Genomic DNA, 17,047 nt, shown 5'->3' with positions numbered 1-17,047 from the left:
TTAGATAGGTATGTATACACATAAAATATGCCTTTCTGGTTATTTTTATATATGACACTAGCCTTATGAGAGGGGAAAGAAGCTGGCTATACTGGTTGACATCTGAAGCCGGTAGAATCCTAAAAAATGCCAATAAATAGTGTATTTCAAGAGAAACACATGAGACTGAAAAGTTGACAATCCTTCTGTACTTTGTTTCTCTTTTATCCTAATGCATCCTATTGCCTAACACTTGCTTCTGTAGTATATGAAGTCCAAGACTATAAAATGTACATCAGGTAGGCAAAAACGTAAGAATCTCATGGGTAGGGTTCTAACAAAGATAAGAGTTGCTGTGGCTTTTTATCCCCAGGTCATTCTAATCTCTATCATATTTATGGGCAGGGCAGAGTACCTGACAGTTGTTATTCTTCTGCACTTCCTTGAGGTTGGCATTTCTAAGATGTATTTCAATCATATTATTTATGTATAGATTATGTATTTTTACAAATTTTAGATAGGCCATCAGTGAGACTGCAGATTGGTGTCCTGATCTTGATTTTAAGCCTTTTGGCTATAGAATTGTCACTGCAATTTTTGAAGCTTTTGGCCAAAAATATATAAAAGCAGCTACATGCCTTTATTTCTGTTGGTTTCCAAGAGCTCCTTGAGATATGTTTCTTTCAAAAGAATATTTTAGTGGTAAATTTTCGATCTCAAAAATTGTCACTCTGAGAGGTGGTAAAAATCTTGCTTTTTCACACTGGGATTTGAAATTTAAAGTAAGATTTTAAAAATGTGCTATAATTGTACAATTTCTATGAAATAAAAACTAAATAACATAAGGATTCCACATCTAGATTTGAATTATAATATGCTATCTCAGATGCCCTCAGAAGCTTTCATTATGTCTTATGGATGCAATATGTTCCTTCAGTCTTTTCTGAAAAGAAAATCTGTACTTACAGAGTCATTAAGATAATTACTTGGATTTTTGAGAAAAATTGTATTACTCTTGGTCACCTAAAACCTATGTTACGTTGAGACCTGTTGTTTTTTAAAGGAAAATTTTTTTTCACTAAAATGGCACAGATTCAAGATTGCATTACAAATTAAACTGGAATTCCCTTAAACAGGTTCACTGAAAGTCTATTTCACTAAACATCATTTTCATTAACTTTAGCAGAAGTAGTTTTCCAGAGTTAGTATCTCACATAATCATTTATAACATCTCTAAGACCATTGAATATTTATGATTTATTTTATAAGCCTGTCACATCAAGAATTTATTAGAGCTCAATAAAAATATATATGTGCATGTGAATATATATGTTTATGTTTCCAACCAGTGCACAAGAATTAGAAATTAGCCCCTTATCCGTACATGGCAACTTTTATGCCCAAAATTAGCTGTCAAAACACTATTCACATATGAGTTCTCTTTCTCTTGGTCAAAGAGTTTTGTGGGGGGAAATGTTCTTAAAGTACATTAGACAGGGATACAATGGGGTCTTAAATACTACATTTGACCTTAGCCAAAAGGCCGAGAAACGATACAATGGGGTCTTAAATAAAAGACACATTGTGAAGACAGCAGTTTAAAAAAAATCCACTCTCTTTCAGAATTCGACATCTTAATATGGGGAACATATCTTTTCACAAGACTCCAGGAATTAAACAACATGGAAGAGTTCAAGTGTTTAGTTTACCAGCTCCTCTGCCATTCCTTGTCTCCAAAATTCAAGGCCAGTGATAGTCACTAAGACACATTTTGTGTGAAATGAAAATCACTAGACAGGAAATACACTTATCATACTAATTTCCTAGAATCATCTAGTTACCTGTGTCCATTAAAAGTACATTGGAATATGACAATTTCAGAGAAAAACAATGAAACAATCACTATGATAGCTGAAATATGGCTTCATAGGAAACAGGGCTACATTTAATTAGCTTCCATTGCGTATGTGTCTTTTCTGGTTTTTGTTATAATTCATATCACTGGTATGGTCTCATGAGCCAATCTTTTCCAATTTAAGTTACTACCAAAGTTTACAAACTTGACATGAAGATTACATTATATTTACAAAGAACTTGGCACTTACAGAATAAATTATTGACTTTTTTCTTTAACTCCAGACCAGGGCACCCATGGTTCAGGCAAATGGGAAAGCCCAATGCCTTATTATATATTATGCTACATTAACATGAATAAATAAGTTTCCAGCTGGTCATTCTTCCACAGTGCTGTCCCTGTTGCTGAAAACAAGTACCTTCCATTTCTAATCCATGGAGAGTGTAGAGAATTTATCAGTCCAGAGAGAGCAAAGGTTGCATGTTTTCTTCTTCATTTTTATCCATGCGTTTTAGTACTGTAGGATCCACTACTGACTGGGATCTGGAAATGATAAGGCCAATGTCAGAGAGTTATTACCAAATAATCATGTTCCCTTCTCTGTCTTTTCTCCATTATTACTGCTCTCATGGATGCGGATTATCTTCCCTACATCAAAGGCTTTATGAACTGAGAATGCTGCACGTTTACAGAAAGACATGCTTACCATGGGTTTTGCATCAGAGGGAGAAAAAAATCCCCTCTGAGCTCTAAATAAAATAATGAGCAGCAAAGAATTCTAAATGTACCATAATAGGCTTAAGTTCTACTCTTCCCAATCGATCAAGAGTCTTTTCTTTGAGAGTGAGAATTTATAGCGTAGGACAGATGGATGATAATAGCACATCCCCAAGTGGAAAATTATTACAGTGAAACTATTGTTATGAGAAATGATGTAGAAGTGATAGGAGCCTTGGTTCCTGTTTTAAAGAGCTCTTGGAAACAAATTCAACACTAATGTGCATTTTAACCACCTTTCTAAATGTTTATTTATTTATTTATTTTGAAAGAGAGAGTGAGAGCAGTGGAGGGACAGAGAGAGAGTCCCAAGACAGACTTTGCGGTGTCAGCGTGGAGCCCCATGCAGCACTAGACCTCACCAATCGTAAGATCAGAACCTGAGTGGAAATAGAGTCCATTGCTCAAACATTCAAGCCACCCAAGCATCCCTAACCATCATTTTCTATTTTGGATGACCACAATAGGGAAAGAAAAGGAATCAAAATTTCAATGTGAGCTTTTGTTAAATTTCCCACTAGAGCATCTGAATAAAATCAGTCTTACTCTGGAAAGTTTCATGAAACGATTTAAGGCTTTAAAAGAGTAAAAATCCCTCTTGTTGAGGCAGCAGCACTTTGTGATTACAAGAGCAATCATTCGAACTCCTTATACATGCCTTTGACAGTAGGTAGGGATTATATCTCAATTCATCATTAGGAAACAACTTGAAACTGGGCAGGGGGAAAGTCAATGAAACATACTACTGTTATGGCAGGAAACTGCATTCTTAATAGCTATGGCATTAAAGAAGCAGCTGCCCTTTTAAAATTCTCCTCAGTAATGAAGTTCCCCCCCCCCCCCCCCCCCCGCTGCATTCCAGCCAATTGGCTATTGCTGTGGCAATATGCCTCTTAGCAGACCTCATTAACTCTCAAAAAAAAAAAAAAAGACTGTAAGCTAAAATACAACTGCACATGCTAATGAAAAAGAACAGCAATGGAACTAATTATCAAAGCAAAAATAATTATAGGATTAACTGATTAATTGACTCTTTTATTTAAATAAACCTAAATTCATCTCTAAAGAGGGAGTGCAAAGAAAGGGGAGGACATTAAAATAGGAATGTTTTATTTCCTAAGTCATTTTCACTATTTTATCTCAGTAATAGGTTATACATGTGTATATCAGAAAGGAGACCAACTAAAGTTGAATGAGCAGATGGGTGAGAGAGAGAGAGTGGAGGGAAAAGAGGGAGAGGGACAGGGAGGAGAAGGGGAAATAAAGGAGGAGGAAGGAGAGAAGAAGGAGGAAGAAAAGAAGGAATAAGGGATTGTGTATCATTTTTAAAGGCAATAATAATTTATCTTCAGAAAAATAATTTTTAATGTTTATTATTTTGGAGAGAAAGAGAGACAGAGCATGAGCTGGGAGGGGCGGAGAGAGAGAGGGAGACACAGAATCCGAGCCAGGTTCCAGGCTCTGACCTGTCAGCACACAGTCCAATGCAGGGCTCGAACTCAGGAACCAAGAGATCATGACCTGAGCCAAAGTCAGACCTTTAACCGACTGAGCAACCCAAGCGCCCCATATCTTAGGAAAAATAATTTATTTGATGAATAAAATAACATTTTAACACAGTGGAAAATGGCACAAAACACTTAGGAATTAGACCTTTAACACTGTTTTACTTGGACTCAACTAAAAACAAACAAAAAAATGGTCTCCTAAGAAAAATCCATGTTAAAACAAAAAAAATTCATTTGATGCCCTGCACTAAAGTATTAACGTGACTACTAGTAAATTCCATAAGCAGGGACATGATCAGTTTCTCTCCTTACAGTAAACACAATGTGTATCACAGTCTGTTACACAACAGGATCTTAATATCTTGAATTCTACCCAATAAATAGTTTCCATAACTGAAAGAAGTTTGGTATTAAGCATTTAAAAGCAAGAGTAATAAAGATAAAGCCATTTATCCTATAAAAAAAGAAATTCTTAACAGAAAATCCATTTTAAAATTCTCACAAAGTTAGATTTATTCTATAAATGTTGAAGCATAACCTAATAATATTGAATAAGTACATGCCAAAGCTCTTCAGGCAGCACAAAGTGCACAATTTAAGCATTTGCCAAAAGGTTCTATGAAAACATATATCATACACACACATGTGCACACACACACATACAGTCTTTTAAATCCTTAAGTTCCTTGACTATTTTTAAAGAGTGATTAGAGAATATGGTTATTTTAATATTTTAAATTACAGTGCACTATTCAACCTGGGATTAAATTCTTAGTTTGCTTTTATCATGAACTACCAGTATCAGAATTGTTGGATGATGAACGCTGGCTCCATATGTAGAACAATTCCTCAACAAAACAAGCCAGGCAGAAACGATTTCTGATTAAGATTTTTTGGTATTTAATTGTCCCAAGTGTACCATTATTTTAGTCCAGATTTTTTTTTTTTGCTGTGTTATACAAAAACAGCAGGGCATTTTTTTTTTCAGTTCATTTATTTTTGACAGAGAGAAAGAGCATGAACAGGGGTGGGGCAGAGAAAGAGGGAGACACAGGATCTGAAGTGGGCTCTGCACTGAGAGCAGAGAGCCAGATGTGGGGCTGGAACTCACAAACCGTGAGATCATGACCTGAGCTGAAGTTGGATGCTTAACCAACTGAGCCACTCAGGTACCTCACAACAGGGCTATTTGTGCAGGATCATAATTGTGCGGGATCATAAGTGAATGTGTCTGTTTCAGCTACAATAGAAGGAGTTGTTTATCATTAACTCATAGTATATGGGAACCTTCTCCACATAGCCTCTACTATCTTTGCAATGAATAACCTCTATTTTTTTTTTGCATGAAACCCAATAACTTAAATTTAATCACTCAGTTGTCATTTATTCATTTATTATGCACCCACAATGTTGCGTTATACCTTTGTGTTTAAGAGGACAGATTTTGGACAGAAGTGGATTCCAATTCCAGGTCTGCTATTTGCTAGCTCTGTGACCATGAGAAGGCTATTTAAACTTCCTAGATTTTGTTCTCTTAACTGTAAGAGGGAGAATACAACACCTACATCATACAGATGTACTAAGGATCAAACTCAATAATGCATGCATAAAGTCCAGCACAAACTTTGGCAGGTCACAAATGGTAGCAGTTAAGGAAACGACTGATGGAATTGGATTGTTGGTTTTCCAATATTAGCAGTGCTACTTTGTGTCTATGTGGCATGTGGGAGTTACTTATCTTCTCTTTATCTGGATCTCCTCACCAATGAGAGAGGAATAGTTCTAACCTATTAGTTGTTTATAGAAGCAAACAAGTCAACGTATACAAAGCATTAGATGGAGTTTGACATGTAGTAACAACAGATGTGGAATATTATTCAATAAAATCAGAGCTCATATTACCATGGCAATATTAATATTGCTACTCGCTCAACTGTTACGTGCCTACCCTGGGCACTATCCTAGGTACTAGAGATATAAGGCAAAAGACATTCCTCCACTTTGAAACACCCACAATCTTTTGAACTTTGTATCTTTTCATGGACTATGGTATTCCTCCACAAATTGACACAGAGGCAGAAAGTCTTCTTCCTACACCTCTAGCTAAATGCCCCCAAAGGAGGAAATATCTACAAGTCTTTGGCAAAGGAATGATTTTTTTCCCTCTCAATCTAATGATAATATAAAACTGGGGGGGGGGGGGGGGGGATAGAGAAGAGGAGACAATTTTCTCCCATTCTTAACAGGGAACTGCCATTCCCTGACTTAGAGAAGATGAGACTCAAGTGAAATAACTTTCTTAGGCTCATTCTTCACAAGTTTTCAGATAGCACCCTAAGAACTTCACATAATACAAAACCTACCCCAAACAAAGGATGTCTGAAATTCTAATCAATCCATGTCAGAAGCAAGAAACTCAGGGTTGGGAGGTCAATGTGCTGTGAGCCAAGTCGTCAGAGGACAGAACGGCCTAATTAATTGGAGAAGAAAATCAAGATCCAAAAAGACTTCAAAAGGTGGACAGACTGAGCCAAATCTAACAAGATGGTGTTAATCAATTAAAATTGTCTGCTTGGAGGAAAAAGCTAAACACAGAAAGAGAGAATTATGAGGATATGGATCTGTAAGTAAAGAGCCTTCTAGTGTTAGGGAGCTCAATATGAGTCAGCAATGTGCTTTCGCTGCCTGAACCACAGCAATAGAGTCAAAAACAGAAATCAAAGGAAGCCACTGAGGGCAAAGCTAGGGTTCTGGAACCTAAATGCAAGTAGCGATAGCATCAGATGTCACCTATTCAATTCTGGACATGGCATCTAAAAGGGGCCACTGACAGCAGAGCACTCCTTCATTCACTCCACTGGTACCCAGTGAATACCCTCTCTTTGTGCCAGGCCCTACTTCAGGCACTGGCAATTCAGAGAACAGGACAGACAAAGCCACTGAAGTCTTCATGAAGCTTAAATTTGGGGAGAGGAAATAGAATTAAATAAAATCAGTGATTTGACAGACAAAAAAATAAAGGAAGTGACTGATAAGGAGTGACCAGAATGAGGAGGATGTAGAGTTGATTAAGACCAAGTGGTTGAGGGGCACCTGGGTGGCTCATTCAGTTAAGAGCCTTGTTAGAGTCTCTGTGAATATGGAACAAAACTGTGCTGACATTACCTTGTATGACTTTATCTTTGACTTAACTTTCTTAGACATATACTGATGGAGGCATAAAAGGATTTAAAATCCCACCAAATATCTATTCCCCAAAAGTATAAAACCTGGAGTTAACTGGGGGCACCCTCACACTGGCTCCAGCCCACTGCCCAGCCACCTCCAGCATACCTCTTCATGGACTTGGGAGAGAGTTCCTTTTCCACCTCTTTTACAGGCATACTGTAGGAGTCCACATTGTATTCACTGTCATCATCGTACTCGTGATCTAGCAGTGTTCTTGCCCATGTTCCCATATCATAAGGGGGCAGCATTCCTCCAAACTCAGAAGGCAGGATCTCAGGATGAATTAGTTGGTGTAGACTGTTCAGGTTGTTACCATGCAAAAATATCTACAAATGCAACAAGGGTGAGGGGAAACACACACAGGAGAATAAATACAATCCAAAGGCTAGGAGCAGGGATTGAGGCTAGGAAAAGCAAAAATAAGAGTTTTCCATGTCTGTTAAAATATCTAAGTCCTTCATCCACTCTGTAAAACAGACAGGGATGGTATAGTTATACTAATATTTCATATAAAAATCCTGAGGCATAGGAATTTTAAGTAGTTTCTAGAAAGTCAGAGGGTGGTTGGGTTAAAGAGCTGGAACCCAAAATTTATAGTTTGAGGTCATGAGTAGAATCCAATGTGCATATTGATCTGTACATCATCCTGATGTTAGTTGTGCAGAGCTAATGGTGTGCATAATGAATGCTGTTAAAATAGACCATTCTCATAAGGGACTCATCAACTGTAGAGCCCATCCAAGTTATTAAGCCCAAAAGCTGTTACTACTTTGGCTTTTTCTTTATCATCAATAAAAATAAGAACACTGTAACCACTAAATTACTGCTTTGTAATGCAAAGTGTGTAATGTAAATAAAAGTAGATTAGCATTATCATAATGAAAGGTTGAGTGAAGGTTCACATCCCAAAGGACTTAAGTTCTATAATGTTGCCAGCATCTTCTCTACTAGTGGTTTCTATATTTATTGTTCAAATAAAAATAAAATAATGGAGTGAAAATGTAAAGATGTATGTATACATTAATTGTTGGTATTACTGTCTACATCTAGCTTTTTTTTTAACTGGAAAATTATTCAAGCTACAGATGCAAGATTTATTCCTCCATGAATTGCTACCTCTTTCCTCTTCTTTCATTTCAATCTCAAAACTATAGATTGGTCTCTGAAAAAGCATTGTTGTCATCTCAAATAATTTATAGAACATTTGTTTAAGGATTATAGTTTATAAGTAACTTAGAAATAGTCACTTATAGTTTAAAAGTGACTCATATTTCAGGTTCATGATGAACAAACAGGCTAATATATTTATCTTTGCTGTCTGTATTTTTAAAGTCCGCTAAAGTAAATATATGGGAAAACAAAGAAAAACTAGTCTACAGTATTCAAACAAAATGATAGGGATGGGAATGATCAATCAACAAGTAATTTCAACAGATTATGGACCAGTAAAAGCAGGTGAGAGAGGGTCACTGGCCAAAATAGGCAGAGGAAATGGCTGCCTGAAATACTTGATGTGGGGCCAACGGAGGGAGAAGATGCCATCTGCTGCCAAGTACATCAGGCCAATTGCAAACTTCACACACTTCCACTCCTCTTTGCAGAGCACAACAGTCCCCCTACCTACCCCCACCACACACATACACACACACACACTCTTAGGTTCTTCTTAGGAGAAATTAAAATAATTGAGGCCGGTGGTAAGTTAAGTTCTGGCACCTGAAACTCTTATTTTATTAGTTATACAATCTTATTTCATTAGATGTGTTTCTTCACGTAACAAACCTCCTTTCAAGTCACGCATGAGTTATCATCATAAATCCTTAGGGAGGTAAATGGAATCCTAGCACACTACTTCCTCTCTCTTTGCTAACATTCTGCTACCTCCTCCCTCAACATCATTTTCAGCTTTGGCCTTGCTTCCTCTTTCACTGAAAAAATAGGGCAACCAGATGAGACCCACCCACCAGCATCTGTGTCCATATGCTGTGCCTCCGCTTCTAGTACAATGGAAAGATAAACTCTACAAAGGCCAACCTCTCCACCTGTGCACTAGAATCCATCTTCTCTCCTCTACTCAGTTATACTGCTCAAGCAGTTCTTTCCAGTCTCTCTCACATCATCGCACTTCCTCCGTCTGGTGGATCTTTCCCATTAGAGAACAAACCTGCCAACTCTTCTCTTTCCATTCCCTCTCGAAAAGACACACAAAACCTCTCACGGCCAGATTTCTACTTCCAGTTATTCTTCTATTTCTCTCCTTCTCTTTATAACAAAACTCATCAAAGAAGTTGTTTATATTCACTGTCCAAATACTCTAGTCCCATTTTTCCTGAATTCGGTCCAAACAGGCTTTGCCTCCCACGATAACATGGAGATAGTTCTTGTCAGGCTCTTTCTCATTGCTAAATTCAGTGTCCGATTCTCAGCCTTTATTTTTCTTGAACTCTCAACAGCACTGGATATAAATGACTCTCCTCATTGAAACATTCCCAGCATCTCACGATTTTCTCCTACTTTGACAGATGCTTCTTTTCGGTCTCTTTTGCTGATTATTCCTCATCATCCCAACATCTTAATGTCACAGACTTCCAGGCTTCAGTTCTTGGATTTGTTCTCTTCTCTAAGTGTACTTACTTCTTGGTGACCTCATTCAGTCCAGTGGACCTAAATATTGTCCATACACTGAAACATTTATATATCAAATCCAGACCTCTCCTTTGAACTTTATATCACTATTTCTACTCTCTACTTAACATTTCCACTTAAAAGTTCGATGGGCACCTCAAACTTAATATGTCCAAAACTGACTCACAACTTTCTTCTCAAAATCAGCTCCTCCCTGTTTTCAATGTCAGTTAGTGGTATGACTGCTTCTAATTTCTCAGGCTAACACCTTCAACCCATCCTTAATTCCTCTCTAAGTTGTCAGTAAATCCTTTTGGTTCTTTCTTCAAAATATATCATGAATCTGAACATCTGACCAACTCCACCTCTACAACCCTAAATGAAGCTATCATCATCCTTCAAACTGTATTACTGCACTAACCTTCTAATTGTTCTCCCCACTGCAACTCTGGCCACCTGTGCTCTATTCTTAACACAGCGGCCAGAATGACCATGTCAGATGATGTTATTCCACTCACAATTCCCCATTGGCTTCTCCTTTCTCAAGGAGTAAATCCTGTAAGGTCCTCCATAAACCTCTTCTTTGAACACACCTACCCCTTTACTTCCTGGTAAAGCATACCATGCATGCATTTGTCCCAGGACATTTGCAATGGATGTTCTGTCTGAGGATTTTTGCCTTTAGATATTCCTATGGCTTATTCTCCCATCTCCTGCAAGCCTTTTCTTGAAAGTCTCCTTTCAGGAAGACCTCCTCTGGTGAGCCTTTTTAATATCATAACCCTGCCCAACCTGGAAAGTTCTGTCCACTTTCCCCACATCATGTTTCTTTATATCATTTCTCACCATCTAGCATATTATATAGTTTACTTAGTTTTACTGTGCATTTACTGTTTTGACAATTCATAAAATACTGTCATGTCTCCAAACCCAAGGTTTCTTGAAAAATATATACTATATGAAGATTCCAGAACTCTTAAATGTGAATGCACCTCTGGGATGGGCAAAAGGATGCATTGCAATAATCCAACTATTTAATTTTTGCTTTAGATTTTTCTTTGTTTTAACTAGTTGTTGATAGCGGCATGATTTATTAAAGTTTTGCTATTTTTTTTCTCCTTATATTTTTCTCTTCCACCATTTCATTCAGGAAGTCTTGTCTTTGTGGGCTCCCTAGCCTCAGTGTACCTTACAATTCTATGAATTAGCCTAAATAATGCTTCTATTTTATTTCCCTAAACCATGCCATTAAAGAGATTATGGCAAGTGACCTGAGTGGAAGGGAGGAAAGTGAAATACATTTGGGAATTAGCAAGGAATAGCAGAGTCCACCATATGGAGGAACAGGTGGAAATCTGCACCCATCAGTAGGGAAAGCTATATCCTGTCATCTCTTGGTGAGTGGCAAGACCACAGCCCTAGAATAGCTGAAGGGTGCATGAGAGTTGAAGCCTAGCCATTGGTTTCTAGCTTAATTACAGATAACTTGGGAGCAGAAGGAAACCTTTATTCAAGGAACTAGTACTGGCTTCAACAATGAAGATGTCAAGTGGCCATGATGGATGGGAAGTTTGGTTCTGCATGAAAGACTCCAGATATCAATGAGATTTGGGGAAGAAGGGACCCTTCTACCACTTCGGGTTCATATGCCTATCCGTCCAGCATGTTGGAGACTCAAAGTCAGATTTCATTTAATGAAAATAAATAAATAAATAAATAAATAAATAAATAAACAAACAGAAAATCAGGTGTTTCCTTTTTGTGACAAAAGATTCACAATTATTCCTTAAGTTTTCTTTTACCAGTTTTTCACAGCATAGATTTATAACATCTGAGGAAGTGTTTGAGTAATGTGGTGATGCTGAATGCATCACTTGGAATACCTGTAAAGAAATATAATTGCTTTGTACATTACATTAATTATTTAAGTAAAAATTAAAAGTGTTTTAACCTATAACTATTTATAAGTCATATAGTTTTAATTAAAATGGTAAAGCTCAGATACCTCACTTCCATCTGGAATAATGCTACCAAAGAATTTTTCTAGGAATTGTCAAAACTGTTCAGTTCACTCAAATAACCGCAAACCTGGAACTTTCCTCATTTTTCAGACTTGATCCTCTTTAGTCTTTTTACAGAGCAGAACATTGTGCTCAGAACAAGTCACCCCTGTACTCATAGTCTTTCAAAGTATTTCTCATTTCACTCTGACTGAAAGCCCAGACCCTTGCAATGGAATACAAAGCCCCATGTGATCTGCCACGCCATACCCCCTTCTATCCCATCCTCTACTACCCTCCTCAGCGGCTCATTCTGCTCCAGCTTTCTGAGCCTCCTTGCTTTTGCTAAGTGTATATACCAGGCATGTTTCTACCTAAGGGCCTTTGTCTTTGCTATGCCCTCTGTCTGGCACTGTCTTTCCCATAAATCCACATATTCAGCTCTACTACCTCCTAGCTGTGATTTAGAGCAATTTGCTTAACCTTCTGTAACTCATTTTCCCATCTATAGAGGGAGAAAAATAACAATGCTTCCCCTTGAGCCATTGTTGTAAGGATTAAATGAGTTAACATATGTAAAGTACTTAGAACAGCATGTGGCATAGAGTGAATACTACAGAAGCATTCACTAGTATAATACGTACTAAAAGCCCCAGCAGGTGTTTTGGATCACCTGATCATCTCTTCATAAAACAAAGTTTGAAAGTGTTACTTGTGAAGCACATCAATACATTTTTCTGAATTCTAACATGTAAATTAATTTGACTCTCACTGGTAGAAACTATTCCTGATATAAATTATAATTGTTTACAGAATTCTTCCTCCTAAACTACTGAAACATTTTCAACAAATTCATATCCAGAAGACCTTCTGCTCACTAATGCTTGATACAAACACATACTTAACAATTACTTCTCTTTTATGCTCACAAGGAGGCTTCTACAACATGGCATGGAAATACCTGAAGTGCCTTCTCATTCATTGGGAAACATGGAAAATTGCCTTCAATAAAGATTTAGAAGTAAAGCATACTTTACTTTGGAACTAATCGTTTGAAAATTGGTCACAGCACGGTGATAAAAATAGCTCTAAATCTGGAGATGTCTGGATTCCTATACGAGCTTTATAGCTGTGGAACTGAGTAAGCAAGTTACTCCATCTTAAGACTTACTTTCCTTAGCTCCGAGATAGGAGATACTGCTTACTAAATTTACACTTCAGAAACTTTTGGAGGCTAAAATGAAATAATGTGCGTTAAAACACATTTTAAAGTCTGTATTATTAATAATAATGAGAAATGCGTTCAGCATTTATCACGTACCATGCACTGTGCTAAACGCTTTATATAAATCATCTTATTTGCAGAAAAAATGATTATTTTGTTGCATGTACTTTGAATATCCTCATTGTTAAATGAAACCGAGCCTTAGAACTCAAGTAACTTGCAATCTAAACAAATATTAATATTTTTAAACATCAGCATTCTTTCTGAAATGTGTGATCGATCATGATGATCACCACAAAATTATATTAGATTTCACAAAATTCACTATATTCAATATGATACACATTGTGAAATAACTAGCATTCATATATCCACTAATAAAATGATAACTTTTCTCTAGATCTTACTTGAAATTAGGTGTACTAATAACAATCTAGTAACATGGCATAATTTTTTTTTTTTTACTTTAAACTGGGGCTTTATCATGAATGTACTGACATGTTCTCCCAATTTGTGGGAAAATAGACAAGCAGGCTTGCGGGCTTTTGAATATTTCTTTTATATGGTCTTTAAGAATTTTTAAATATCTTGTATGTTGAATATTTACATGCAATATAGAGGTACATTTACCACACCTGATATTATATACACATTATGCATCATAATTCATTGAATGTGGGAGGAGAAAAAAGTATAAAAACAAAGAAACAAACAAATACCCTTTTCCGAGTCTTCTCCTTTAGGAAAGGCCGGATCACGGTATACAGGGCATGGATATACCATGGCTGATTGACAAAATGAATTCCTCCAAATCGTGCTGGGAAACTATCCTAGAGTAACACGAAGCGGGGAGAAAAATCAAAACATGCTTTAATATATTGAGAAGGCTTAAGGAAATCATATGGTATATAAATTTGTTATTCCACACACTTAAATGAGATTATTTGTATAGTTAAGATGAATAAGAAAGACCCTTACCATATTAAACATTATAATGTTCATACCGAAAGTGAAGCAATATGTAATAAAGCAAATCCTTCTCAAGAACAGTTAATTACTAACTTCAGCGCTTTTAAGAGTGCCATATTTTAAGCCTACAAATTGTTAACAGTCATTATAGGCCAAGAAGAAGAAATAAATACTTTTATTTATTTGTCAAATACTGAATCTAGTTAGATAAGTGTTGTATTTAAATCATTTATATTTATATTAAAGTGTACCTAATTTAAAATATTTTATTAAGTTCACTGTAGTCAACAACAATGTGAGCACCATTATATTTCAAAACTCACTTTATCTTATTTTGTCAACTTCATTATAAACATTCTCCTTCCCTTATCTCAGCCATAAAAAAGGGGAAACAGACTTACGCAAAATAAAACCTTAGCGCTGTAGTGTAAGAAATTTGGGGTTGTATTTTGCTAGGTTAAATTAAGTCAAAACCCTTTGAGCTCACCCCACAGGATGAAAACGGGCCTGTCAGAAAGCCACCCTCCTCTTCAACAAGAACTCACCTGTGTAAGGTTCGAATCTGAAGTGACGTAGAGAGGTAGAGAGGGCTTTTCTTCCTATCTGTAACTAAATAGGTGCATCCCATTCACTCTATAATATGAAGGGAATCCTTCAGCTGAATGAATTACAACATCTCACAGTGCACTTGAGGAAGCCACATAAATGGACTGATTCTTGCTACTAGTTGAAAAATTCCACACTGAACTGACTACAAAAGTCTTCTTTAAAAAAAAAAAGGGCTATACCACTAGAAGTCTCTCTCAAGGCGTATCATGATAATTAGCATTCTTCTGGATTCTATTTAGAGCATGAATGGGAACAAATGAAAAGTAAAGGAACTGAAATAATCAGATGCATTTTTTTAATTTAATATTTTCTTAAACAAGATTGTCTAGTCAAAAACACACATGGCATAACCCCATTAAAATATTTTAGTTTTGGGGGGACACTGGAACATTAATAATTAATTCGTGGTTTTGCATATTGATTTTCAGAGCGAATAAGCATTTTTTTTTTTTGCCAAGCGATATCTATCTCTGAGACTAACACATTATAAAAAGACAACGGTACTGGCTGCCTAGGTGGCTCAGTCAGCTAAGCATCCAACTCTTTATCTCGGCTCAGATCATGATCTCATAGTTTGTGAGTCTGAGCCCCACATCGGGCTCTGCACTGACCGTGTGGAGCCTGCTTGGAATTCTCTTTCTCTCTCTCTCTCTCTCTCTCTCTCTTTCTGCCCCTCCTCTACTTCCTTTCTATCTCTCAAAATAAATAAAAATAAACTTAAAAAATAAAAAGAGAACAGTACTAGATAAATAAATAAGAATAACTAAAGATAAAATTTGTCTCCTTTAATGCCAGTGTCTTACTTCTTTTATAAATACATAGTTTTCATTTATCAAGAAATTATTACAATAATAGAAATGAATCAGATAGAAATACAGACATAGTATGTTTTTAAGTTATCACATTTTTATACATAAAAAGAAAATAATGTATATACAATAAAGAGAATGCTAAGATAAACACCCATGTGCCCTCCACTCACCTTAAGAAATAGAACATGGTTAATAACCTTAAAGTTTATTGTATTCCTATTCTTTGATCTTCTACATTTTAAAATTTATATTGTAATTCTTTTGCTTATATTTTATTTTATAAACATTATAAATATATAAATATAATATTTTACTTGCTCTATAGTTTATATCTTATATATTTTCTTTATTTTTATATATTATAGTTTTTGCTGGCATGTATATATAGATTTTAGGGATATATGTGTTTATATATATGTATGTATATATATATGTGTGTGTATATATATATATAGAGAGAGAGAGAGAGGGTTAAGTTTTCTAACTACTTAAACTTTATCAAAATGTTAGTGAATGTATTTTTCTGTTGTCACATAACATTGTTTTTAAGGTTTCCTGTATTTGAGTTTTCTACATGCACAGGTATAGTTCATGGTCACTATTGTATAGTATACCATTGTATGATACCTCACAATTTATTTTGTATTGTCAATGCATGGTGTTTTCCAAATATTTTGTCTGTTTTGCCATTACCAGTACAGCTGCTCTGCAGACTTCATTCTTGGACATGTCTCTTGGGCATGTTCAAGTGTATATGTGGGGTATATATCTGAACTGTTAACACTGAGTCAGAGTGTAGAGACTTCAGCTTTACACAACTGGTAACAGCAAGTATATCAATTTATACCCCTCCTTCCCCCAGCAATGAGGAAAGTTCCAGCTCTTACCCATACCACACTTGGTACTGTCAATCTGTTGAATTTTGCCAATTTATTGGGTATAAAATAGATTTTCATGTAACTTTAATTCCCTAGTTACTTGGTCTTTGCTTATTTTAATTCCATCATTAATAACATTATTTAGTAACATAACCATTTAATTAATACATACTTATTTTGTTTTATAGTCCTTGAGCGTGTGAATTTGCTTACTGTCTCTACTGATCTTGCTTACAGTATCTTGTTTATGGTGAACTTATATTTGGCTAATATTATCCATTGGGAATCCTGAAGGAGCTGGCTTGAGGATGCTTTTCCCCAGATGAGATCTGTATCAGCTCCTACTCAGTGCCATCAGCTTAGTTTGGCTTTAATTTAATTTCCCATCTTGGGGTTTCTGATTGTACAGTGTATATTCAAACCTCAGCCTCATGAGATAATTATGGCCTCAGACTATCACAGAAGATAATTACCATTATTATTAATACCAATATTATCATTATTATTATTTTCCCACCTGCTTATGGGAAAGGCAGAGAGGTTTACTTAAAGGTTTCCTAGCCAGCAGTGATTTTCCTAGCA

The 17,047-nt window shown here is 36.1% G+C and overlaps 1 protein-coding gene across 1 annotated transcript in view; it reads right to left on the bottom strand.

Annotated features, from left to right (window-relative positions):
* Window positions 1-2,289: 2,289 nt before the first annotated feature.
* The window catches only part of CLVS2 (clavesin 2), a 63,251-nt gene continuing 48,493 nt past the window's right edge, over window positions 2,290-17,047 (bottom strand). Inside the window, exons 3-5 of the mRNA XM_042937399.1 lie at window positions 13,917-14,027; window positions 7,453-7,673; window positions 2,290-2,377 (exon numbers count right to left, since the gene is read on the bottom strand). Coding sequence (XP_042793333.1) covers window positions 2,290-2,377; window positions 7,453-7,673; window positions 13,917-14,027 — 420 coding nt within the window. The remainder of the gene's footprint in view (window positions 2,378-7,452; window positions 7,674-13,916; window positions 14,028-17,047) is intronic.

The sequence above is a fragment of the Panthera leo genome, chromosome B2 (assembly GCF_018350215.1).
Source record: "Panthera leo isolate Ple1 chromosome B2, P.leo_Ple1_pat1.1, whole genome shotgun sequence".
NCBI lineage: Eukaryota > Metazoa > Chordata > Mammalia > Carnivora > Felidae > Panthera > Panthera leo.
The sequence above is the reverse complement of the archived record's forward strand: the minus strand, read 5'-3'. Positions and strand labels throughout refer to the sequence as shown.